Source organism: Gigantopelta aegis, chromosome 9, assembly GCF_016097555.1.
Source record: "Gigantopelta aegis isolate Gae_Host chromosome 9, Gae_host_genome, whole genome shotgun sequence".
Classification (NCBI taxonomy): Eukaryota; Metazoa; Mollusca; class Gastropoda; order Neomphalida; family Peltospiridae; genus Gigantopelta; species Gigantopelta aegis.
This window is the reverse complement of record NC_054707.1, coordinates 61,677,970-61,703,850: the sequence shown is the minus strand read 5'-3', so window position 1 is coordinate 61,703,850 and position 25,881 is coordinate 61,677,970. Positions and strand designations below refer to the sequence as shown.

General features: G+C 35.9%; 1 protein-coding gene across 3 annotated transcripts in view; it reads right to left on the bottom strand.

Annotated features, from left to right (window-relative positions):
• Positions 1 to 25,881, bottom strand: part of LOC121380594 (serine/threonine-protein kinase tousled-like 2) — a 44,083-nt gene extending 18,202 nt beyond the window's left edge. The window contains exons 1-8 of one of the 3 annotated variants that reach the window (XM_041509482.1): positions 25,745 to 25,881; positions 20,379 to 20,455; positions 8,012 to 8,113; positions 6,598 to 6,679; positions 5,516 to 5,574; positions 4,914 to 4,988; positions 4,111 to 4,140; positions 1,484 to 1,585 (exon numbers count right to left, since the gene is read on the bottom strand). In XM_041509482.1, the coding sequence (XP_041365416.1) occupies positions 1,484 to 1,585; positions 4,111 to 4,140; positions 4,914 to 4,988; positions 5,516 to 5,574; positions 6,598 to 6,679; positions 8,012 to 8,113; positions 20,379 to 20,447 (519 nt within the window). In that variant the 5' untranslated portion in view covers positions 20,448 to 20,455; positions 25,745 to 25,881. The other 2 variants (XM_041509479.1, XM_041509480.1) reach the window with 2 other exon arrangements.

Here is a 25,881-nt window from a genome sequence, read left to right as displayed (position 1 = left end):
AATGTTTTATCTGGACAGCCTTCAAATAAAAAAATACTTACAGCACATATACAACAAACATAACAGTTAATGAAAAGAGAATAAATAACAAAATTAGCCAAGTTTTTATACAAAACAAAGTTCATACAAACAACATTATAATACAATCATAAAATATCCCTTTGTTCATAATAAGCTTAGTAATTCTGACACTTTTAATTACACACCTAAGCTATAATTCTTTTCACACAAAATGTTTAAGATCTTCAGAACACAATCTAAGATATTTTTATTTTACTTAAGGCCACAAACCGATAACATTCGAGGATCATAGACATGTAACAGACAACAATGAATTTGTATTTTCATAATTGGAAAGGAAAGGAATGTTAAAGAACATCTCAGCTATTTGGGGTCTAAAATACGAATACTTCAAAACATGGCCAAGAGAGAGAAAACCATTGCCACATAGGTTAGCCGTACAGAAAAGTGACAAGGGCTCTTTTATATATACTTTTCCACAGATAGGTCAACAAGCACAATGGCCTCTGATGAAGTAGTTGTAGGACGCTTGTTTTAGAGGGGGAAAACCCAGTCCATTCATCAACAGCAACTGTTCCTATAACACAGCACACCTAAAGCAAGACCGGGGCTTCAGACTGCACCAAAGTCATGGCAATAATCACTGTGGCCAAAATATGTATGCCCTAAAGTTTTTTAAAGTTTGTTTAACGACTCCACTTTAGTACATTGATTAAGTAAGCTTTAAATAAGCAAAACCACAATAGGTACAAACATACTGACCTCAAAATATTTCATCTTAAAACCACTAAAATGTTAAGTTGTAATTATATTAAAATAAGTTGAAATGCATTTCTGAATATCTACATCAACTCTTTACAAACTATTAATAACACTGAAAGAAAAAAAGAGAAAAGAAATGTTTTATTTAACGACGCACTCAACACATTTTATCTACGGTTATATGGCGTCAGACATATGGTTAAGGACCACACAGATTTTCAGAGGAAACCCGCTGTCGCCACTACATAGGCTACTCTTTTTCCGATTAGCAACAAGGGATCTTTTATTTGCACTTCCCACAGGCAGGATAGCACAAACCATGGCCTTTGTTGAACCAGTTATGGATCACTGGTCGGTGCAAGTGGTTTACACCTACCCATTTAGCCTTGCGGAGCACTCACTCAGGGTTTGGAGTCGGTATCTGGATTAAAAATCCCATGCCTCGACTGGGATCCGAACCCAGTACCTACCAGCCTGTAGACTGATGGCCTAACCACGACGCCACCGAGGCCGGTATTAATAACACTGATGCACTAAAAAGGCTTCAATGTGCCCAGAAAAGCCAAAAAGCCCTGCAAGCCTTTTAGCATAGAGTAAAATCCTTTTGAAACCTAGGGAATTAGTAACTTCATCTTCATAAATCAGACAGAACCATTTTGATAAAACTGGTTTCACTGTACCTCTTTTGGTGAGCGCATACCTGAGTATACTTGGAACACCCGTATGGGTTTCTTTGAGGGTAGGGAGTCAGTGTGAGAACGTCTGAACTAGATGACGACTGAGGGGAACCAGCTAAGTAGGTCTGAAAACAAACAGAACAATTAGCATAACAATACAATACAATTACAAACTTCCCGCCATTATATATAACTTTCTCTATTCTGATTGGACGACGTCACTTATAAACTTAATACTTTCCTTCGATAAACCTCAGAAGATGACGTCGTTACATAAAACAGGTCATGGAAAGCATTTTAGAAACTGATTTTTGTGTATTTTTAACTAAACAGACGTGCAGTTTGTAATTATAAAAATTGTTTGGTGATTTTTTTTGTGAATTTTTCAATGTATAACAGTTACAAATTCAGTATAAAATTAGTGACTTTTATACTTCGACAAATTCACAAAAAATGTACAAACAATTCTTATATGCACAACGTTAACTAAAACAGAGTATGACAAATATTTTGAAAAGTCACTAGCCACCAAATTAAAGCACTAGCCCAAATTCCTGATCAATTATAACTGGATTTTTATATAATTTTTGTAACATTACACATTTACGAGTATAACAGTAAAATAAAACAAACACTTAAATCATGTTGTAACTTTCAGTTTTTTGTCGTGTTGTACGTTTTGTCTTTTGTCAAGTGTGATCCATCGTCATTGTCCCGTTTTCGTTTTTGCCCTCCCCCCGGGGAAAAATAACTGGCCCTCCCCCCGGGGAAAAATAACTGAGCAAACTCTTGGTTGGTATCTCAACACACTATCAAAATAATTAATTTAAATGAGGGTACGACAGTGTGACACACGGTAATAGATGGTTCAGTGTATTTGGTAGTTGGTTATATATTTAGGGCCTACTATTTATGTGCCAGGAACGGTGATGCCAAATACAGGGCATTATCCGTGTCAGACCAATATCAAAAGAATATAACGGCGACATCTAATCCGTTGTTAATTGATAAACAAAAAAGGTATTATCTTGTATTGGCAGCTGTGACGTATTATCCAAACCTCTACACGTAATAGGCCAAGACGAGTCATTGCATATGCGGTTACCATTAAAGTAAATTGTTTTCGTGATTGCCGATAACCACATGTTAGCGAAGTGTTAAATTAGAAAACAATAGGTAAATAAAACAAACACTGAAATTCAAAGCATGGCTGGGGTTTACTTGATTGAGATTAACCTGTCGTCGCGATTGGTGATTTCCAAGTTCTTAGCCTAAAACATATGTGCGAGATTAACTACCACGTGACGTGTCTAACCAATCAAAACACGCATGTCATTAGAATTTATTTCCTGTGCCAGAAACTTGAAAGGGAAAGGTAAACAATGCATGCTGTAACTGTGACGATGTAGAGATAACATGTTACTGCAGTTTGCAGACCTAGCTCAAGTGGATTATTATTATATACTGATTGCGTTGTTGATATTATTCGATGACAAACGTCACAATCAAATTTATTAAACGAAATTTCAGCCGAGAGAAAAAGAAAGAAAGAAAAAAAACCCACAATCGAGTGATGACGAGAGGAGGGGGGAAACCACTAGCCCGCAGGGGCTAGTGGTTTTGCGTTTCTCACTAGCCTGAACTTAAAAACCACCAGCCACGGGCATCGGGCTAGCGGATTTGTCGAACTCTGCTAAAATCCTAAAGTAATCAATAGTCGTGCACCTAAGAACAAACAGTAAAGAAAACGTGTAACCAAAAAAAGAAATAAAACAAATATTATTAATTTAAATAGTTGGTCCTTTGCTGTATATATAACACTATTTGTTATTACTATCTTCTGATGAATACATTACCAAAGTAAGTTGTTAAATAGAACCCACTTTTGGAGTACTATTTAAAACGTAACAATAATCGTGCACTTCATTCTTATTACATGTTTGATAATTTCAGTCTCTGGAACCTCATATTTGGTATTAAAGAAAACTGACTTTTCACTGATGAAAAAAACAAATGAAAATGGACCAGGAAGTGTAGTTTTATCATTTATTGATAAATGTGACATCACTTGTTCGTGCCTGCTCACAAGCTTTAGAACAATGGTGACATGTGCAACTATTGATTACTCTATGATACTGCATTTTGTTGGACGCAGTTTAAATTTGCTTGAAAATCACAGCAAATATGGTTCTGTCCATATTTGAATATGTTGCTGTCAAAAAGAGAATAAAAAAATTAAAAAAAATTAATAGTGTAGTTCTGAAACCAAATATAATCATTTCAATATTAGTGGACAATTTGGTACAATAGCTGTTTGCAGCAATGTGTGTAATTTGTAATGTACTTTTCAATGCAATACCAGAATTTAAGCTGGACTAAAAAGATTATTTACAATATAGTGAACGTGGTCAGAAAAGTCAAATGAAAATTTCATATAGTAAAATATTCAAAACAGTTATAGATCTAAAAATAGGTAAACATTTTCCAATTCGCTTTTTGGCGAATTATTAAAAAAGATTTCGCACCAAATTAAAAGTCCAATTTGCATTTGTAGATTTTGGAAACGACACCTTAAACCCTGGATACTGAAAATGTATTATTATTAATATTATTTTGAATACTATAGCCTTAACCACTGCTTAAAACTTACACTGAGCCCAATAACATCTAGAGGAAGGCACTGAAATAAGAAACAATGAAGTCAAGAATGGTACTTAGTTCTCTATGTAATTCTCAAATGAATCATATCTTTACTTGTTTTTCTTTTCCAATTCCACAGCCCCTTCCCCCAACATTCAGGTGTTTTTGTATGAAATTGTACCAATATTCGTGTGCACCAACACAGCTGAGACATGACTATAACTTGTGATGCAGATTTATCAAGCAATTAACATAAATATATAAAATATCATTACAATATGAATTAACAACAAAGATAAGAGACATTAATACTTATGAACATGGGTCATTGTGTGTATGTGTGAATGAATTTAATAACAAAATTACTGGGCTGGGCTGGGCTTGAACATAACACTGGAAATTACCTAAACTTACTGACGACAGTTCTCTCCCCCCCCACCCCCCCAACTGGATAAATACTACTGTCGCTGGTTGAATGCATTATTTTTGGATTTAAAATAATTGTTAAAATAGTTACCACAGACAGGCTTAAAATTAGTTGGGAAACATTTTGCCTGTGGAAATAAAATTTAAGAATTGCCATAGGTAACACAGTTTTAAGATCAAGCTGTGAAATTAAAGAGCATCGTAAACTGGATAAATGTGTATTTTGTGCACACCTGTACCTACGTACACAATGCTTATTTCGATGCCTGCAAATAGGCAACTAAACGTAACTTGCTAAAAGATTGTAGCAATTATTTTGTGAAAATAACTCCTACAATGCTCATGACAAGTTGCAAATGAATATAAAGTGTAAATGTGAATACTCACTAGAGGAACAGCTTGTGGTGATGGGGACTTAGCACCAGAGGTGGGCAATATATTGCGAACTGGAGACTGATTCTGCTGTAAAAAAACATCACGCAAGTTGTACTCAAATAATCACGAGTGCCGAGATTAAATTTCTTTTTTTAATATTATTTTATAGGTAACTGGCTGGTCAAAATAAGCTGGTAACTAGTACTTATTATTAGATTTATTGTTGTTTCTACCTGATATATAAATTTTAAAACTCAAATAAACCATTCAGAATTTCTGCATTAAAGTATTAACTATATATTATTCTCTTAGATTTACTTTCGGCAAACAACATCCTATTTTGAAACATAATGAACACAAGTTCAAGGACATGGACATGGACTCTGAAAACCTAGATGTAATATAATAATTTTAACTTCAGGGTTTTACTGAAGTCTAAGGTAATTACACTTTTCATATATTACGTGCATTTCAAAATGAGTACATTGCTAAGCATATGCATTTATCCGATATTATAAAGCTTACCAATAGAGACAAATGCAATGCTATTGTGCACTTTTAAAATGATGTACTCCATCAATTCAGTTTAATAAAATGATTGCAAAAATTATTACCTTAAAATACTCATTTATTTTTTTCCCATTTGCTTCCACCCTTCCAGCTTTCGCCGAATCTGTAAAAACATGTTTTTAAAATATGAATAGTACAGTCAAATATAATCATAAAATAATGTTCTACTATGTAACTCTTTTTCACATTCATACTGCATAAATTACAAACTTCATTACTGTTGAGTAATTGCATGTCGATTCACGCTGCCGCATACATATATACGACTCATCTCAGATTTGGCCGAAATCACTTTATACTTCAAAACACCTTGATATGTCAAATAAAAGAATCCCAGATTTTTGCTCTATATCAGAAACAATTTTGTAGTTACAGCACATTAAAGTTTGGGAGCTATGCCACCTTTTTTTTTTCCTATTTGCAATTAATGTTAGCATTCTGTTTATATATATTTGTTATAACTTTAGCAGTGGCTCAGATTTTAAATTAAAAAAACAAATGGTTGAATTATTTTGATTATAAGTTCACAAGTTTGATTCACAGAAAATATTTGATGTAGCTCAGTATCACCAATTCAATAAACAGGATTCAAAATGGATATTAACCCTTTAAATGCAATGTACAATCTATTCACTATGGTGAGCAACTACATCAAATTTTACACATGTATGATTTTTATGCACATGCACACCTTGACAACCAGCCTAATCTAAGAGGTGTTATATGGGAGGTAGCAAGATTTTGCATAATTTTGACATGGAATGACCTTGTTGAGTGTTAAACAAAGTAAAACAGTTATTTGTAAATGTTATTCAAGTAAAAAGCAAAATAACCGTTTGACATCATTGCTGTTTTTATTTTGTATTTGCTCAGCATTCAAAGTTATAAATGTGTAATCCTGATCTTTGTATGACAAAGATGATGCCATCTTCTTTAGCTGAAACAAAGCACAACAACAACAAAAAAGAAAAAGAAGAAAAAAAGAAGTAAATTTTTATTGCTGTGTTTACAAGACTTGATTTCTGACATCATGCCATGGTTTAAGTTTCCTAAGTGATTGCACAGGTATGTGTTTTATATTTAATGACCACTAACGTGCACAAATCTCTCGGGCAGTTTAACTTACTGCAGTCTGTCTCGGTTACAACTTTTCTCTTCCGTTTCCGCTCAGAAGGGGTTCTGCACTTCTCGGGGGTGTACTGCTGACCCTGTGAACAGTTACCAGGAAAATAAAATAAACAAGAATTCTGTGATGTTTCGTATCTCCTAAATTCAAGGGCCATGCTTCTGTGAAAAGTGGGTAAATCACCATAAAAGTTAAAGTTGATCAGTAACAGTACTTGATACACAAAATTTCAGCACAATATCACAAGGTTTTGTGAAAAATATTTCCCGAAATTGTTTTTCTTCACATCTCCTAATTTCAAGGGCCATAACTTTGTTGAAAATGGGTAAACTGCCATGAAAAGCAAACATGATCTGTAACAATACATGATAATACTATACACAAAATGTCAGGTCAATATCTCAAGGTTTTCTAGAAACAACATCTGGAAAACTATATGTCGGACAGATGGACAGACAGACAGATGGAGATGAAACCTATAGACTTGTATGAGAGTAACCGATGAATTTGTAATGTTTGTCTTGCACAATAAACTATTCTTGTTTGACCCACTACTGGGATGCAAACCTAGCACCTACCAGTCTTAATGGCTCAAACACTACACTTCTGAGGCCACATAGATTTTGTAAACCATGCATATTTAAAATGAAGAAACGGTCTTCTCTTTTCATAATTACTTAACCTGACCCCTCAACCTAACTGCATTTCCCCCTATTCCAATATACCGGTTCAACCATCCCAACAACTAATAGTATGAAAAGAAATAAGGTCATTTACTTCTAAAAAAAATTAATTTATGGAAGCCATAACTATGTCATAATAGAAGGAACGATGGAAATGTTTTATTTAACGACGCACTCAACACATTATTTACGGTTATATGGCGTCAGACATATGGTTAAGGACCACACAGATATGAGAGAGGAAACCCGCTGTCACCACTTCATGGGCTACTCTTCGATTAACAGCAAGGGATCTTTTATATGCACCATCCCACAGACAGGATAGTACATACCATGGCTTTTGTTACACCAGTTGTGGAGCACTGGCTGGAACGAGAAATAGCCCAATGGGTCCACCGACGGGGATCCATCCTAGACTGACCGCGCATCAAGTGAACGATTTACCACTCAGTTACGTCCCACCCCATGTCATAATAGATACAATCAGGCTTTCTGCCAGAAAATTATTTGAAAATACATAATAAAAACGACAACAAGTGTCCCTACTAGATGGTTATGGGTGTGAAGATGGATACAGCATTTCATAAGCTTTGATTTAAACAGCAGGTCTCCTAGTACAAATTTTTTTTTAATTATTAAAATGTCTCCACTAATTTCCAGGATTTTAGGATACATAATTTGACCCTTTGTACCCTTCTGACACAAACCCTGACAATGAAAGCAAGACATACGTGACTTCCGTCTTCGTCTCTCTCTAAGGACCCAGCAGACAGGTTACTGTTTTCTTGTGGTGGACGTGATAATCCTTGAGGTGGAAACTGAAGTGGTTCAAACTGGAACAAACATCAATATTTTATTAACATGCAACAATTCATATATACAGATATAGTGCTAAAAATATAAATACAAACTCCAGTGAGTGAGTTATTTGTGTAATTAATTATTATATCCATAAATTATGGTCAACAAGACCGTATCCAGGTATAGGGAAAATACAACCCCCTCCCCCTCACACCCAAACCAACATAAACCCCACCACCACCCTCATAATCAGTGTTCTCCATGAGCAAAATCAATACAAGGTGAGCTGCAAGGCAATCAATTTATCACTCTCCTATAAATTTGACTTTCCAGGTAAGAGTGGAAAAGAGGACTATATAATTATATTTTAAAAGTATAATTTTTGGTCCAACTGAAGAAAGACACTACCAGGGCTTTAGACTGCATCAAAGTCGTGGCGATAAACATGCCCAAAATACATATATCCAAAACAATCACACCCAAATTAAGTGCCAACCTCAAAATATTTCACCTCAAAACCACTGAAATGTTAATTTTAATTACATGAAAATAACTTGAAATACTTTTCTGATTATTGACAACTCTCCAGCAGCTATCAATGACCAAATTGGTGACATGCAAGGCCCCGACTACTATTTCTCAATAATTTTCTTTTAGCCTTCCCCACCCCTGCTATATTCAGCTAGAAAAAGCTCTGGTTAATGGGGAATAATAACAGTATCCAGGGTTCGAAACTCGCCAAAATATATGGTGGCCCAAAAACAAATATCTAGGCCATAAAAATGTAATTTTCAGTAGCCCAAACATGAACCTAACTTCATTTGTGCTAGACAGAACTGAAAAACAAATTAAAATTCCTTGGCATGCTTGCTTTTTTCCGTTGCTTCTTGCTGTGCGTTTAAGAAAATAATTCCACCCGGCAGAGGACATCATGATCGTGATTTTACTCCGAAAATGGTAACAATTAACCAAATTAACAAACCAATTAAACCCCCCAAATAAAACGAGATTTAAAAAACCAAAAACAAAACAGAAATCGGAACACCACAAAGCATGTAACAAAAACTAAGACGACATTAGGGAATGTTAGGATTTGATCACGTATTCGGCCGAGATGTTCCCAATGGTTACGAACTAGATCAGAATGACTGCATTTGGTCTACAAAATCAATGTTTATAATATAAATAAATGTTGGCAAATTACGGTAAACCGATCTGTTCAGTTCTGTGACCCACAAGCAAAATTTTAAATGTGGAATAATTACATGTCATACAATTATTAATAGTAGCTCATATATTATAGAAAGAAGATCGCCCAAATAATATTATTACTGACACCATTATTTTTCAATATTTAAGTCGCCCAAACAGGGCTTTGGTCGCATTTGGTGACCTGGCCACAGGCCGTTTCGAGCCCTGGTATCATTTGGGTTGTATTTATTTTAACCACAAAAATAGATTCAAAGATTACAATAGAATAAATCAGTAACTTCAGATGAGTAATTTGCAAACTTGATTAAAATATGTGTACAGCTGCATTGGCACTGTTTGTGTGATATACATACATGGGTGTACTCAATACCACAACACAGGCTGTATCTTTATTTAGCAACAAGTATTTATGGCATCAGCTGTTAAAGAAGCATTCACCTTCTGCATACACAAAACAGCTATTAATTTCCCTAACTTTTTCTCACCCCAATCTCAACACCCCCCCCCCCCCCCACCAAAATGATGAATCCAAATAACCAAATACACAATGCCATGTCAATGTGACGTAGTTGCAGAACTTTATAAAACGTACTGAACACAGTCTGTGTTGTTGAACAGACCGTGTGACATTCCTTTCATTTCCTTCCCTAACCTACAAGTACATGGTATATACAGATTTGCAGCATACTACATGCATGTACCATGACACGTTTTCTGCTTTACAAAAAATTACCAGTGTAGGTGGGGATAATTTCCAGGCAGGTTATAGTGTAAGCTACACACAAGTACTTCCATCCTGGTTGGGAGTGTGTAACAAGATTAAGCTAAAGATCGCAGAAAAAAAAGAAGAAAAAAAAGAGGAATGTTGAAGTAAAATATTATATATCAGGGTTTCTGCTATAGGGTAAAACGGGTATGGTGCCATACCCAAATCTTTTGATAGAATTTTTTTTTTTAAAGATAACCTTTTGACAAAATTAATTACTCTTATCATTAATGTATGATTTTCTTAACACTAACCCTAAACTTAACCCATTTTCTTTCTGGGGGAGGCTCCCAATACCCCCTGCTGATTGTGGTTGCATTTAATTCCATAGTGCCATACCCAAAAATTTCTTTCTGGCAGAAACAGTGTGTGTGTGTGTGTGTGTGTGTGTGTGTGTATGTGTATATATATATGCTTAGTGATAGGCCTACAGTGTACTGAATATTCTAGCTCAGTGCATATTAATACATTCACTTAAACCTGTCAACAAAGACCACTCAAGGCACTTAATACATATAAAGCTGAATTCACAATTTACATGTGTGTAACTATATGCATTTACAATGCTTAAACACCTGTTTAAGAAAGACAGGCTTCTAAAATTCAGCCCATAGCATTTAAGAGAAGGTGGATTTTTTTTTCTACAAAGATAAAAGAAAAACATTTCCACATCTAAAAGGACAACTGAAGTGGTCTTTCTAAACAGATGGCCATTATAAAAGGTGTTCTTTGAGTATACGGATGCAGCAAATTAAATAATACAATCAATACCATGGTATTCGATTAGCAACCTGAATCAATAGGACTTGATGTAGGCTGTATAGTCGTGCTTGTTGTATACATTGCCATTATTGCATGAAAATCAATATTGTACTTGTAGCAATGAACACCGAAGTGCATCCCCACAGGACACACACACATACACATACATGTCACTGTGTACATGTCACAGAACACAAGTGATTACTACTGCATACAGCAAGGCTAGAAATTTATCAGGAGCAGGCAGCAATTGCTGCTCAAAATGCACAATATGCTCACAGGGCAGGTGATTACTAATGCATACAGCAGGGCTCGAAATGTACAGAGCACAGTCCTCAAATGCTGCTCAAAATCTGGATCCCTGTCCCGAGTCAGACCCTCGATCCTATTGGAGGCCGGTCTCGGATAGGCATGTTCAAAACCATAGTGGTACATGGACACATTAAACCACTTAATAATAATAATAATCAAAATCAGGGTATGACACAGGGCTAGTGGGTTTGTAAATTCCACTAGTCCACCAAAATAAAGCACCAGCCTGAATTTCTGATTAATTACAACAAACTTTATATAAGGAAGAAAACTATGTTTATAGAAACCCAAAAAAAAACGGCTGACCTATTTTTCTTTTCTTTTTTTCGATGTACATGTGTATAAAAAAAAAAAAATTTTTAGTTTTTTTTATAAAGTATTATTAGTATTATTTAGTGAAAATTTATCTCAACCTGTAGAGGTAAATGACCTTTCAAAAATAAATAAATCTAAACATTTTCTTAAACTGCATGACCTACCCCAAGTAATTTTCTTTTTACTTTTTTTTCAGCCTTATTTTGTCATGTTTAATCCTAAACCATTGTTCCGTTTTCGCTCCCCCCCCCCCCCACCTCCCCTTCATCAAGAGTGGGTAAGTAATTAAAAAAATTCCTCTCCCTCTCTAACCATACTCAAACAACAAAACAATTAAATGCACAATACTAGGGTGTGTAACACAATAATGTATGATCTTTTGTTCAGTGTATTCAGTTGTCAATTGTCACCAGGAACGGTGATGTCAGTTGCTGAAATAGCCTACAGGGTAATATATCCCATGTCAGACAGATTTCAACAAATATATTGTAAGATCTAACTCGTTAATTGATAGAGAAGAAAAAGTATTATCCTGTACAGGTCTGAAACGTTATCCAAACTGCTACACACATTAAACAGGTCAAGCCAACTCTAAGCTGTTCCTTGATTGCCAACATCCCTGCTGCAAGTAAGCGGGACATTAAATTAGAAGACCATAGATAAATAAGACAAACAAGGTAATTCTAAACATGACTGGGGTTGTACTTCAGTTATACTAGCCTGTTAATTACTTGGGACTGGCGATTCACATCTTTCTTTCTTTTTTACCTTGTTTACATGTGCGAGATTTTACTACCATGTGACTAGTACAATCAATCAAAACATGCATTTTATTAAATTTATTTCCTATCCATGAATCTTGAAACAATGAAAGTGAAAAAGAAACAAAGTCTGTATCGTGTGTATTGTTTAACTGATGATGCAGAGGCTGATTGTTACTACATTTTGTAGAAATCTAGTTCAAGTTGAATATTAATATATTTGTCACTAGCCCTGTGTTAAAAAGCAGTAGCCCCAGGCGTTGGGCTAGCAGATTTGTTGAACTCTTGTCAAAATGCACAATACGTTCACATGGCAGGATATATTACTACTGCATACGGCAAGGCTCGACATTTATAGGGTGTAGGCAGCAAATGCCACTCAAAATGTACAATTTATGCTTCCTGATAATCAACTTCAGAAACAGAAAAAAATAGTATTCCAGATATATCAAGAAAACCTCATTTTAAAGAACAATAATATAAATTATGAACGTAAACTAAGTATATCTCAGGTCAGGTACTGCTATGCAAAAGTTATGGTAGAAGTCCAATTCTGAAACGAATTTCTAGAAATGATACCCATTTTCTAACATTTGAGAAGCAAAGACTTCCGACTTGACAAACTGAATTTGAAACCTTGTGGTTGTACAGTACAAGGACAAAGAGAAAAGAAAGAAATGTTTTATTTAACGACGCACTCAACACATTTTATTTATGGTTATATGGCGTCAGACATATGGTCAAGGACCACACAAATTTTGAGGAAACCCGCTGTCACCACTTCATGGGCTACTCTTCTGATTAGCAGCAAGGGATCTTTTATTTGTGCTTCCCACAGGCAGGATAGCACAAACCATGGCCTTTGTTGAACCAGTTATGGATCACTGGTCGGTGCAAGTGGTTTACATCTACCCATTGAGCCTTGCAGAGCACTCACTCAGGGTTTGGAGTCGGTATCTGGATTAAAAATCCCATGCCTCGACTGGGATCCGAACCCAGTACCTACCAGCCTGTAGACCGATGGCCTAACCATGACGCCACTGAGGCCGGTGTACAAGGACAAGGTCAGGGAAGAAGGCTCTATGTTTCCATGAAGCAAATACTGTGACAAACTGGTATTGTCAGTGTTATAAACTGCAAAGCAAAGCTTTATCCGTGAACAGGGGCAGGACGTAGCCCAGTGGTAAAGCACTCACTTGATGCACAGTCGATCTAAGATCAATCCCCATTGGTGGGACATTGGGCTATTTCTCGTTCCAGCACAACTGGTATATCAACGGCTGTGAGATGGTGCATATAAAAGATCCCTTGCTATTAATGGTAAAATGTAGCGGGTTTCCTCTCTAAGACTAGATGTTAGAATTACCAAATGTTAGACATCCACTAGCCAGTGATCAATAAATCAATGTGCTCTAGTAGTGTCGTTAAACAAAACAAATGTTTGTGAATATGTACATATATCTGCACCTGCACTATGTACTGAAATAAGTCCACAACATTTGGTCGTTTAGGTTAACGCAGAATCCTGCTGAATTGGCAGCTTGATATTGTTTATCAACAGCTATTGGCAGACCTTGTAGTGAAAAAAATTGTGGCGAGTGATTAATTGCTCCTCTAACTTAAGATTATGGAGAGCTATTTAAGATTAATAGACTCCATCATATGTGATCATGTGAGACAAAAAAAAGAGTATACCTGAGGTGGTGGAAATTTCGATCCGGGACAAGGCTTATCGAGTCCCATGGTCGTATTCCACCATCTACGGTGTACTTTTTTTTTTATCGCACATGACCGCATATCATGGAGTCTTTTTCTCCCATCCAATCGATAATTAAACCATTATTTTACACGAACAAACAAAGATGCATGAAAAAGTAACTTCTTTACTTGACCATTTTATTATAAATAAACTACCCTATCATATTTGCCGTGTCTGTTACATGTGTTAAATATAATTTAACACTACAAATTAACAAGATAGCTTTTATAATGAAGGTTTTAATAACAAAATATCAATCTAAAACTAACCAACTCGCATTAATATGATGCCATAGCCTATACAAGACAGATTTATTCCGCATGGGCTGTCATGGAATGGGTCTGTCTTGCATAGCTAGGGATGGGAGAAAATACCATATTGAATACTGGTATTAAATTTTTACCTACTTTTTAAATTCACATGCTAAGTGGAGCTAAAAATTACCTCCTTGAACTAGACTCAGGGCAGTGATTGGGAGCCAGAGTAATAGCTTCCCTTAAATGACATGTATTGGATCTCAGACATTCCACAAAAGGAAGGAAATGTTTTATTTAACAACGCAGTCGTGGTGCACTGGCTGGAGCGAGAAATAGACCAATGGGCCCAACAACTGGGATTGACCGCGCATCAAGTGAATGCTTTTCCACCCCCATTCCACAAAAAGTAAATGTTCACATTGTCAAAAGCAGAGTCAATATGTAGACTACATGTACCTGTAGGTTCTACAAATCAATCATTTCTGTTAAGAGGTTCTCAGTAGGTGGGGTGAAGATATGGCGGGTCTGTTGTGGGTGGTGAGTGTATATATAGAGCATTAATCACAGGCATTCTTTTAACCTTCTGAGTACTGCAGGCGAGATATCTCGCCCGACGTCACGTCAGTCGATATACTGTACACTGTATACAGTGCATTCCCCAATTCATATTTCCCGCTGTTTTGCGCACGACACTCACCGGAAACGGAAATATAATTAAAGAAAAAAGATTTTTCAAAATGTTGGTTTTTGTTTTGATTTTTTCAATTGAAAATACCTTGAAATTTTCGGCAAGTATTTTCGCTTGACAATGATGGCGGCACATCGCGGTAATTTTCAGGGATCGATAGCTGATTATGACAGCTAATTTGATAATAAATTTGATCGTTTTACCAACAACGAAAATTACCAAATATTGCAATATGAATCGTAGTTCGGGTTTTAAAAAAAAATCTGGTCAGAAAACCACTGTTATCGGGAATAATGGACATAAATACTGGACAGCTGGCCACAAATGCCCGTAAGTAGACGCAACTTTTTCGATTTTTTGCCTAATTTTAATCACCATTAGCCGATCTAAAATAATAAAAATTACAAAAAAAGACATGAAAATAATACTTACCGATTCATATATGAACTTTATTTCATGTATTTATGAAACATTTAAGTGAATATATGCAAGTAAAAATTATAAACTTGTACCCACTCAACGTGGTTTTTGTTAAAAATTAATCCAGTAGTCTAAAGGTTAATATGAAAAATATCAACCGAGAGTGGTGAGTATATATAGAGCATTCATCACAGGCATTCTTTTAATATGAAAAATATCAACCGAGTCTATGTCAATCGATATTTGTCAAAGTTCATATTTTACATATTAAAAAACACGAGTAGTGAATTCTATTTATCCTATAACACTTAATTTTATATTTAGTCAATTATAGTCTGAAGTCGCAATATAACGTCCTCACAATTGGCCCAAATGTAGTTTGACGTCACACTTTAACTAAATCTCATCAAAATGTTACATTCAAGTGTACATGTTTTATTAGCATGTAACAGAGGACAATATTTCAAAATCTTAGGTAACCGAAGTCGGTTCACGCGAGTTTTACTTAGGTAACCGATTGTTCGATTACATGAATATAGTTCTAGTAAATGATGAGTTAGACCTACCTAATTATAATTAACACTTGAACTACAGTTCTATGCAACATTTTAAAAACATAAACTGATTTTCATTCTGACTTCTGATAGGGTACTTTTAATTTTAGAAATTTGTTGTTCACCACGTAACCAATTGGCGGTTCACGTGATGTTAAAGTTGTGTAACCGACATCCGAACAGAACAACAGTTCTCATGAAACATTGTGCCCTGATGTAAACATATGGCCCATTGACAGCAACAAAAATATTAACCTGATTAATACATAGAGAAGAAAGAAATGTTTTATTTAACGACGCACTCAACACATTTTATTTACGGTTATATGGCGTCAGACATATGGTTAAGGACCACACAGATTTTGAGAGGAAACCCGCTGTCGCCACATAGGCTACTCTTTTACGACAGGCAGCAAGGGATCTTTTATTTGCGCTTCCCACAGGCAGAATAGCACAAACCATGGCCTTTGTTGAACCAGTTATGGATCACTGGTCGGTGTAAGTGGTTTACACCTACCCACTGAGCCTTGCGGAGCACTCACTCAGGGTTTGGAGTCGGTATCTGGATTAAAAACCCCATGCCTCGACTGGGATCCGAACCCAGTACCTACCAGCCTGTAGACCGATGGCTAACCACGACGCCACCGAGGCCGGTAAATACATAGAGAATACATTAGAAAATGGTATTTAGCGAGCGAAAGCAAACTAGATACCATTTTGTAATGTACGAGTTCATAAAAATGATGTGGGGCGAGTTAACCAACTTTGGGGCGAGTTGGTTTTGAGGCGAGTTGAGCTGCTCCCATTAAATAGTGACAGGGTATAACCTAGACAATTTTTTAAGGGTCCCTTTTGGGTCAATTGGAAAAAAATAACGGTCCAAATCCAAAAAGGGGGATTTTTAAGAATAATCAATACCAGTACATTGATCAAATTAATGTTCCAGTTTCATATATTATATCTTCATCATATACTCTGTCAAAAAAGAAACGCACAGGCGAAATATTCATGGAATTATCTGTTTAATACAAAGTGGCATAATTTCATTATTTATGATCGTATCACAGTAAAATTTGACATGAGTATGTGACAATGTTCTTGCTATAGACTGACAGCAGTGGAGGCGTTTTCGTCACCAAACAGCGTCGCACAAGGGTGCTAAAATCTGTACCTTATGTGGCCACCAGCAGCAGCAATCACTGCGCGATATCTCCTTGGCATATGAGTCTCTGAATCCGGGCACGTGGAATCCTACCCCAATCTTCCTGTAGTGCATGTGATAGTTGCAGAAGCGTCTTGAGGCTCCAGGTCACACTGACATACAAGTCTGTCCAGTTCGTCCCATAGATGTTCAATGGGGTTGAGATCTGGCAATCTCGATGGCCATGGCAGCACATTAATGTTCTCATTCTGTAGGAAATCCATTGTTACACGTGCCGTATGCGGCCTGACATTGTCCTGCTGAAAGAGTTCTCTCTGTCGATCCAAAACGGGAAGCATGTGATGGTGAAGAATTTCATCCCGGTAGTGTACAGCTGTCAGGTTGTCTTGTACGAACACAAGTCCACTTCTGCCAGTGTATGAGATGGCTCCCCACATCATGACACTCCCTCCACTGAATCTGTCAACTTGGGCAACGCAGTTGTTGGCAAAACGTTCATTGCAACATCTGTAAACGTGTTGTTGTCCATCACGTCGCTGTAGAAGGAAACTTGACTTGTCGCTGAACCATACTCACCGCCAGTTTCCCCAAGTTCCACCCCTGTACATTCGTGCACCAGCGAACACATAGATTTTTATGTTGATGTCGCAGGATAGGGCCAACATAGTCTCCTAGCCCGTAAACCAGTTTCTCGAAGTCAGTTCCGAATGGTTTGTTCAGACACCCTTCTCAAACCAGGTATGCGTCCAGCAGTGTTCGTTGCTGTGGCAGTTCAGTGACGCAAGTGCAGAACCCGGATGTAGCGATCTTGTGCTGCAGTTGTTATATGAGGTCTTCCACTGACTGAAACTGCTGGTACCTGTCCCAGAGATGTTAAATGGTGCTCTGATGGACATTTATGTGGCGTGCGACTGCTGACTGCGATTCACCTAACTGGAGGAGGCCTATTGCAATGTTTCGATTCGGCAGGCTTAGTCTTGGCATCTTGTAACTCGTCTACATCGTAATGGAAATGAGGCATCATTGCGAGCAATACAGCTTTAAATACCCATCACTACCCCAATCCCCCCCCCCCCCCCCCAACCCCGAGTTTCACGTGCATTTGCCAAAATCTGTAAATATCAAGCTGATTTCCTGCAATCGTCACACAACGTGCGTTAAATTTGTTTTAGGGTGCATTTGGGCATGCTATCCCATTCCAGGAACATTAACAAACATGGTCATTCAGCAACATTGTACAAAAACCCCCAATATTTCGTAAAATCAAACACTTTTCTTCTTTCCCTATCACCTATGCGTTTCTTTTTTGACAGAGTATATAAAGCATTAAAAACTACACAAAAACAATTGTTTTATTTATTTTAACAAGTTTCTCAATGTCTCTTTCATATTCCTAATATTTATTACAGGCGACAACATTAATATGTTTATTAAAGATAGAGTGTTTGGGGTTGGGTTGGGGTTTTGGGAGGAAATAACCACTGTATGATGTTGCTTAACATATACATGTATGATATATTGTTCAAAGTGGTTATCCCATAAGGGATTAAATCTTCGTACCTTTGTATGGTTAATGCAAATTTATAATTATTTGACACCTAAAACGCTGTTATTTTCAAGTTGTATCAAAGGTTCCACAGCTTGATGTCAGTGTCATGATCATATCACTATTCAAAATGGTAATGCTACAATTGTAGTCCACTTAAAACACGTTTTTCTCCCATCCCACACCCTGCTATTTTTTATTGCACAAAAACATTAATTTGATGGGTCCTGCACTAACCTGCAGTGAACCCATATCAATGAAAATTGTCTTTTAGGTTGACATTTGCTGGGGTGATCATTCATAAGCTACGGGCATTTTTTAAAAGTTTGCATTATACGGATATTATTTCTTTAGGCTTGACCGCCAGCTAATGGACGACAGATAAAATACATTAACATCGGGTCACCCATATGTTATTGCAAATTCATTACGGGAGGGAGCGAGGGTCGTTAAAAATTGGGGTAAAAGCAAATGTCTGATTATGTTGAATAGGCCTTTGTTGAAATTTGTGTCCATTTAACAATACGTTTCGCAAAATATTGCAATTTTAATACTCCTTGTGTAACAATTCAAGGTCATGATGATTGCGAGATTTTGTTTTCATATTTTACTTTGGGGTCTGACTATGAATGGTTGCATTTTACTTCATGAATTAAAATTACATTGCACAGTAACAACCACCACTTCCTTCCCCCACCCAAATTACATTTTGTCACGCATTCCACAATTCCTCCTCTACTGAGTGCACGTGGCGTAATTGTATAATGGCTCCATTATTCAATCGTAAATAATAATGAAGCAACATACTGCTGGTCAGTAAATGTTAATTTTTGACCAGATCAACTTTATTAAGTTTCAATATCTATAATACGCAATCTAATAATCTCCCAGCAGAACTATTACATTGTAACCGCGTACAAACTCACATGTGCTGTTCGCCACATGATGTGACAACAGGTACGGCCATTACTTCAAATGGAGTGAGCAGCACATTTAAATTAGTTTGTATTCACTTAATTTACAACTACTGTAGTAACGGGGTTTTTTAATTACAAAAAACATACCAAAAATGATTTTAAAAAATAAACTATTAATAAAAATATTTTACAACAACAAAAAAAGAGTACGAAACATATGTACATACCGTTTTACAAAATAAGATTGTCTTAAAAATAATTTAAAAACAAAAAAAAACAAAGGGGGTGGGGGTGGGGGAGACTTGGTTACCATATTGTTGTGTGATGGTAGACTTTGTGGAAAGACATACTCCTTATTTTACCTACAAAAAAGTGCACAAAAGTTTATACGTAATACAAGCAGACTTGTCTTAATTGAACCGAACATGTTATCGGTCTGACATTCACGGGCAGTTCCGGTTTTGCTGAACCGATCAAAGTTTTAATATTATTATTTTAATAAAAATAATTAAGATATACGAAAAACAACAAAGATGTTTGTAAAGTGATCCCCTAATGTCGGATACATTTTTTTTTTTTTCCTTCTTCATCGAATGTTGTGATAGATCCCAAATATGTGTTAACGCAAATGGATGAATTAAAACAAAAAGTATTCTTCTACCAAAAATGTATTATATCGGATAAAGTAGGCATTATTACTAAAAACTACGATACAGGATATACTTAATTTGCATATCCAGGTCAGACAAGTTCTGTTTCTTTCTTTTGTGTTGTTATACCCATTTCTTTGGTCAAACATTTGCAGCCCATACAACTATAAATGTCTAGACAGGTACATTACATATGTATATTTAGCTTATACTCACTCTACTCCCCAAAAACCTAGCTTCCAACAACTCTTGCTTCCTTGGATCCAAGCTATGGATATTGTCCATAGTTGGCCCTGAAAAAAAGAAAAAGATTACATATATGAACACATACATATTACCTGTATATAATTACAAATGTTCTGCTGTGATACAACACTATTCTGACTGGAATTTAATGAACATTATCCATCAATAAAAAACCTCCGAAAATGATGTAATTATGTCAAATGGGACGTCATTATGTAAACAGGTTGTTAGAAAGTTTCTCTTTTTTTTTATTTCAGCTAAATAGAAGTGTTGTTTGTAATTATAAAAATTGTTTGTCATTTTATGTGAATTTATTGACACATGTATGCAAGTCACAAATTTAGTATAAAATTGCTTCTCTACATGATTTTATACAATTTGTGACCATTATACATCGATAAATTCACAGGCATTACAATATACACAAGTACTGGAACCCTGTACCTAGACAATAAGAATTTCAATAGGTTCAGATGTTTCTTAGCATTTCCAAATACATGAATTCAGCAAGGTTTTCCACAAGCTTGTTCAACAAGTGTCAAAAAACAGTTGGTATGATGAAAAGAAGAAGTTTTGTTTGTTTAATGACATCACTAGAGCACATTGATTTATTAATCATCGGCTATTGGATGTCATACTTTTGGTAATTTTGACATAGTCATCAGGAAACCTGCTACATTTTTTTCTAATGTAGTAAGGGATCTTTTATATGCACTTTCCCACAGACAGAATAGCATATACTATAACCTTTGATATACCAGTTGTGGTGCACTGGCTGGATCGTTGGTATGAGCAAGTGTAACGTCTTTGAATCAAATAAAAAAATACATCAAGTGAGTAAATACTGGACATTAATTTTCATGAATCTATCAAGTACAATAATAAAAATTTCAACATAGCATAAAAAATTTTTTTATTTGAAAGTGGTCCATTAATGTAGGACCACATTGTCCTGTTGTTTTATTTCTATCTTTCTCAAATGAAACAACTGGATCCACATCGCTAGCAAATAATGTAGTTTTGATTTTATAATATTAAGCATTCAAGAAATTTAACTGGATTGAGCAACATAACCATTTCCATCATTGTAACGAACAGTCACAGCAACAAAATTTGCAGCTTTTACAAATTGCAAAATAAACAAATGAATTAAGTAATAAAAAGCAATTACAGTGAAGATTGAATGATTACTAGACACAAGATTTTCCCAAAAGAAAAAAACACCTTTTTTAAAGAAAATTTTAACTACTGATTAATGTTAGGAATCAACTGAAAAATTCAAAATAGTTGATTATTTCTTCGCACTGACTGATCGATAACCGAATAATAATTATAATCACACAGCCCTCGAAATTTGAATCACCTTGCAAAGGTAGTTTAGTACAAATAATAACAAATAAACATCTGATAATGATAAAAAATGCTGTTGCAGATGAAATGTGCAATAGTTTTGCAGCAGCACAGCAATTTTAAACCAGTCACTTTTGCAAAAAATAGCTTTCTGAATATAATCAAATTTTGTGGCAAGACAACCATACTCTCTCCCCACCTCCCCTGAACACATGGTTTTGTTTTGTTTTGTTTCTATGAACAAAAACAATAGGCCTGTGGAACAACCAGCAGCTATTATCGTTAGCCCAAGATTTACCCCCATCCGGTAGCAATGTGTTAGAGAATCAAATAATAAGAATTTATTCAGAAATTTACGCAAACAGCCGAAAAAGAAAAATTCACTCGGAATACATTGCCCGAAGTAAGAGCATAAATTAAGATCCACATCATTTATTGAAAAAAAACTGCCATCGATGCAATGGGAACATTTTGTTTTCAAAATCTCGATTAGTGATAGTTCTAGCAAACTGATCAGCAATTACTGTTTAATGTTTTAAAATTGTGTAGCGATCTCTGAAACATGTGTAGCGAATCGCGACACGATACTGAACAAAATGTCGCCTGCATACAATTCATATATTTAAAATAAAAGTAAAACATTTGTTAACTATATGTCCCAAAGAAATAATAAATTAAAATATAGGACATTTGCAGAAAACATGCATAAGAAAGCATCAGGATGACATTAAACTAGGTCAGAGACAAACCAGATTTCCAAACTCGGTCTCATTTTCACAAAGTTAAATGACGATGACATTGTGCAGTCTTCAAAAAGATGGCGTTTTTTTTTTTTTTTACGAATTCGAAGATCAATATCAATCACAAAATTGAGACTCGTCAGTGGAGTAGTGTCAGTATTAGGTTTTAGTATTGACTCGCCTAGCAGATTTTTTGGCTGTATTGGGCAAGTGGACAAATGTATTTCTCCATCATGGATAGTCAATACATTCAGGCCCTAATCTAGCCAGCGAAATTACAGATTTCTTTGCCGAAAGTCAGTTCAAGTAGCCAAGTTATTAGCAGTATTGAGAAGACGAAGTCAGCGTAACACTTTGGATCTAATCCGATTTAAAAAACAAAATCACACAACAGATGTCAAGACCCAGACTTACCCAGACTTGTTTAGTATTAAGTTCACTTGGCACCCTGTAGGTCCGTGTTTCTACTTTGGTGCCAGACTGTACATCGGTACGTCAACGCATGTCACAGTTTTGTTTAAAATTTATTACTGGAAGTAGCTTTTTTTTAAATATGGAAACATTATGATTAGAACAGTGTTTAATTTGGAATTTTCCCAAATAAACATGGAACCTACTGAAACATTACAAATTGTACCAATAATTGTTTACTTCGCCTATTTTTATACAACTTCTCCCCTTTCTTCTGGGAAGAGGTCACTTTTCCTACTTTTTCAATTCTAGATCAGGGCCTAGCTAACATTGTTCTAAAAAAAATCACATTAGAATGAAGTTTCAGAGATGTTTACTAATGTCTAGGACTGATAATTTCAGGAGTGAAAAAAAAGGGGTGGGTGGCTGTGGGTGCAGATTAAAAAAAAACGTAAACCTTTCTCCACAGTTGCAGTTTCCACTTTTTCTCCTACAACTGATTCACTATTAAAAAACAACTCACTTGTGATTAATTCCCACTAATTTTCCAAATACCACCAGGCAGTGGTAGAAATTACGAAATATTTTAACTGGCCCGGGGGACTAGTAGCTGAGGAAAGTTACTAGTCCCCAGGAAAAATCACTAGCCCCCCCACCCCCACTTCATTATTGAAGCAGTTTGAAAAGACGAAATCTATATGGGAACTATACACGGCAACTAAAATAAGCGTAACGTACAAAAACTAACAGTGTTTTCACAGGTTCAGTTCAAGTATAACACCCTACACCAACCTGGTCGTCATTCAGCGAATGTTTTTTTGTTTTTTTAATTACAACCCTCCCCAAAGAGTGGAGCGTTTACAAAAAATAATAGCAATTACAATATTAAATTAATTTAAGTCATAAAACTCAGGAATTATCTTTAGTGTTACTGAATAATTTTTTTCTGTCATAATACACTCGGATGTCCACTGGTAAACTCGGAAATCTCCACTCGAGACGTTTGGAAGCACTAGTTAAAATCGATCGATGCCAACATGATATATTATAATGTGTTTAATTAAAGACTGTATTTATTACCGATGAAATGAACACAAAACACCAACACACACACACACACACAAAAAAGTTTTCCCTTCTGAACATGACCTCATCTATAACTGGAAAATTACGGCAATTTTCGGAATTCAGAAGCAAAAACTGGAAAGTTCCGATAGTGTTTGCAGTAAATATCCGGATTTATCATGACCAACCAAAACTGCAACACTTTTGACTTTGTCAATCTGTCATGGCAATTTTGTTTCGATGAAATACATCTACAGCTTATATGTTTAACAAGTTTCAAAATAGTTTGACTGTCCGCATCATGAATCTTGGTCACAACTGCCCAGTATTACTTGCCCGGGGACTAGCGCCATTTAAATTGTACTCGCCTCCAAGGGATTTCTACTCGCCTGGGGCAAGAGTTAGCTTCTAAGTTCTATCCCTATTAGGCATGGACCCATGCCGAAAATACCTGGATAAATCACTGGTTAAACTTTGGCTGCATGCGTACTTTCAGTCCGTTTGTAGTACCATTTGAAACTAATTGGAAATTTCATAAAAACATAATTTGCTCAAATGAAAAATAAAAAATCATCTTCTCTACCATCGGCATTAGTTTTTATCAAGCAACAAACAAATGCCAACGGTAAGGCCACTAACTATGGCAGTTGCCGTTAGTGCTGTCATTAAGATTAAACTCTGAATCAACTATACTTGTTTTAGGGGGGGGGGGGGGGGAACATATGTATAATAAATAAATGTGACATTATTAACCGAGTAAACATTCACAGTTGAATATGTACTGAATAACAGTAAAGTTACTAACTAGTGGGTCACAAACTGTGAATTAGATGGAAAACAACTTTCTATTCTACTCGGTATTTATGAAATTTTATTAACTGATCAATATGGTTTAACTGTACATTGGTTATTAAACTGATTAACTGGAACCTCACTAACTACATGTGCACATAGGCCCTATATAATAACCCAGGTGAACACCCAACAGTTGTAAATTAACTGAACATAATCTCTTACCATGACCGTATATTTACCAACTGTTACTTAAAATCATTGTTCAGAATACATGGCTGAACAGACAAACACACTGTCAACATGTTGATTTACCAGTCATCTGGGCTGACCTTTCTACAAAACAAGATTTCTTTCAATGGATGGGACGGTCCAAACCAAAGTGAACAACAAACACCTCAATTTGTAATAAATAATTTATTGTTTGCCCATGTATATAAAAAAAAATTCACAGCAACTGAATTCATAAAGTTTTGGCAAAGCTGACACCACATAGACTGTTAAAAACTGTCATCGTAAAATTTGCAGAATAAATTGGCATCTGATGGGAGTCGTCATGACAGACATTTTTACCGAATTTTCTCGATGGAATGCTGAACTGAAAAGAACGATCGCGTCGTAATATGACGTGGAAGCAAATATTTACTTCCTCGTTCTATTTAATATGTTAATTTTCTAAAAGATTTCGATGTAAATCTAACATAAAATGCCACAATATTTTTACCTTGCCGACTTTTAGTTGACAAATTTGTACTGCTGTTCGACATCCAAGATGGCGGTCCACCACTATTCCCGCTGAATATCCCTCGAAACAGTCCGATTTTAAAGCCTTGATCCAAGACCTTCAAGTCAGGTTACTGACTTAATCTTTAGTTTTAAATCTATGCATTTTGTGTCATGATCGCATAACCCAATTATGCAAGTAATTAACCGCTACAAAATGGTCTAGTGTTTTCGGCTAACTTTGTTGATGCTTACCCGTGACGTCATCCACCTTCACAGTGCTGTTTTCTAACCACAGGGTTGGTGGGAATATTTCAAGATGTTAACTTTTCTCTCCAATATTCCCTTCAACTTCTCGACTGTGAATTGCTAAAATATGATGTAAACAGTTC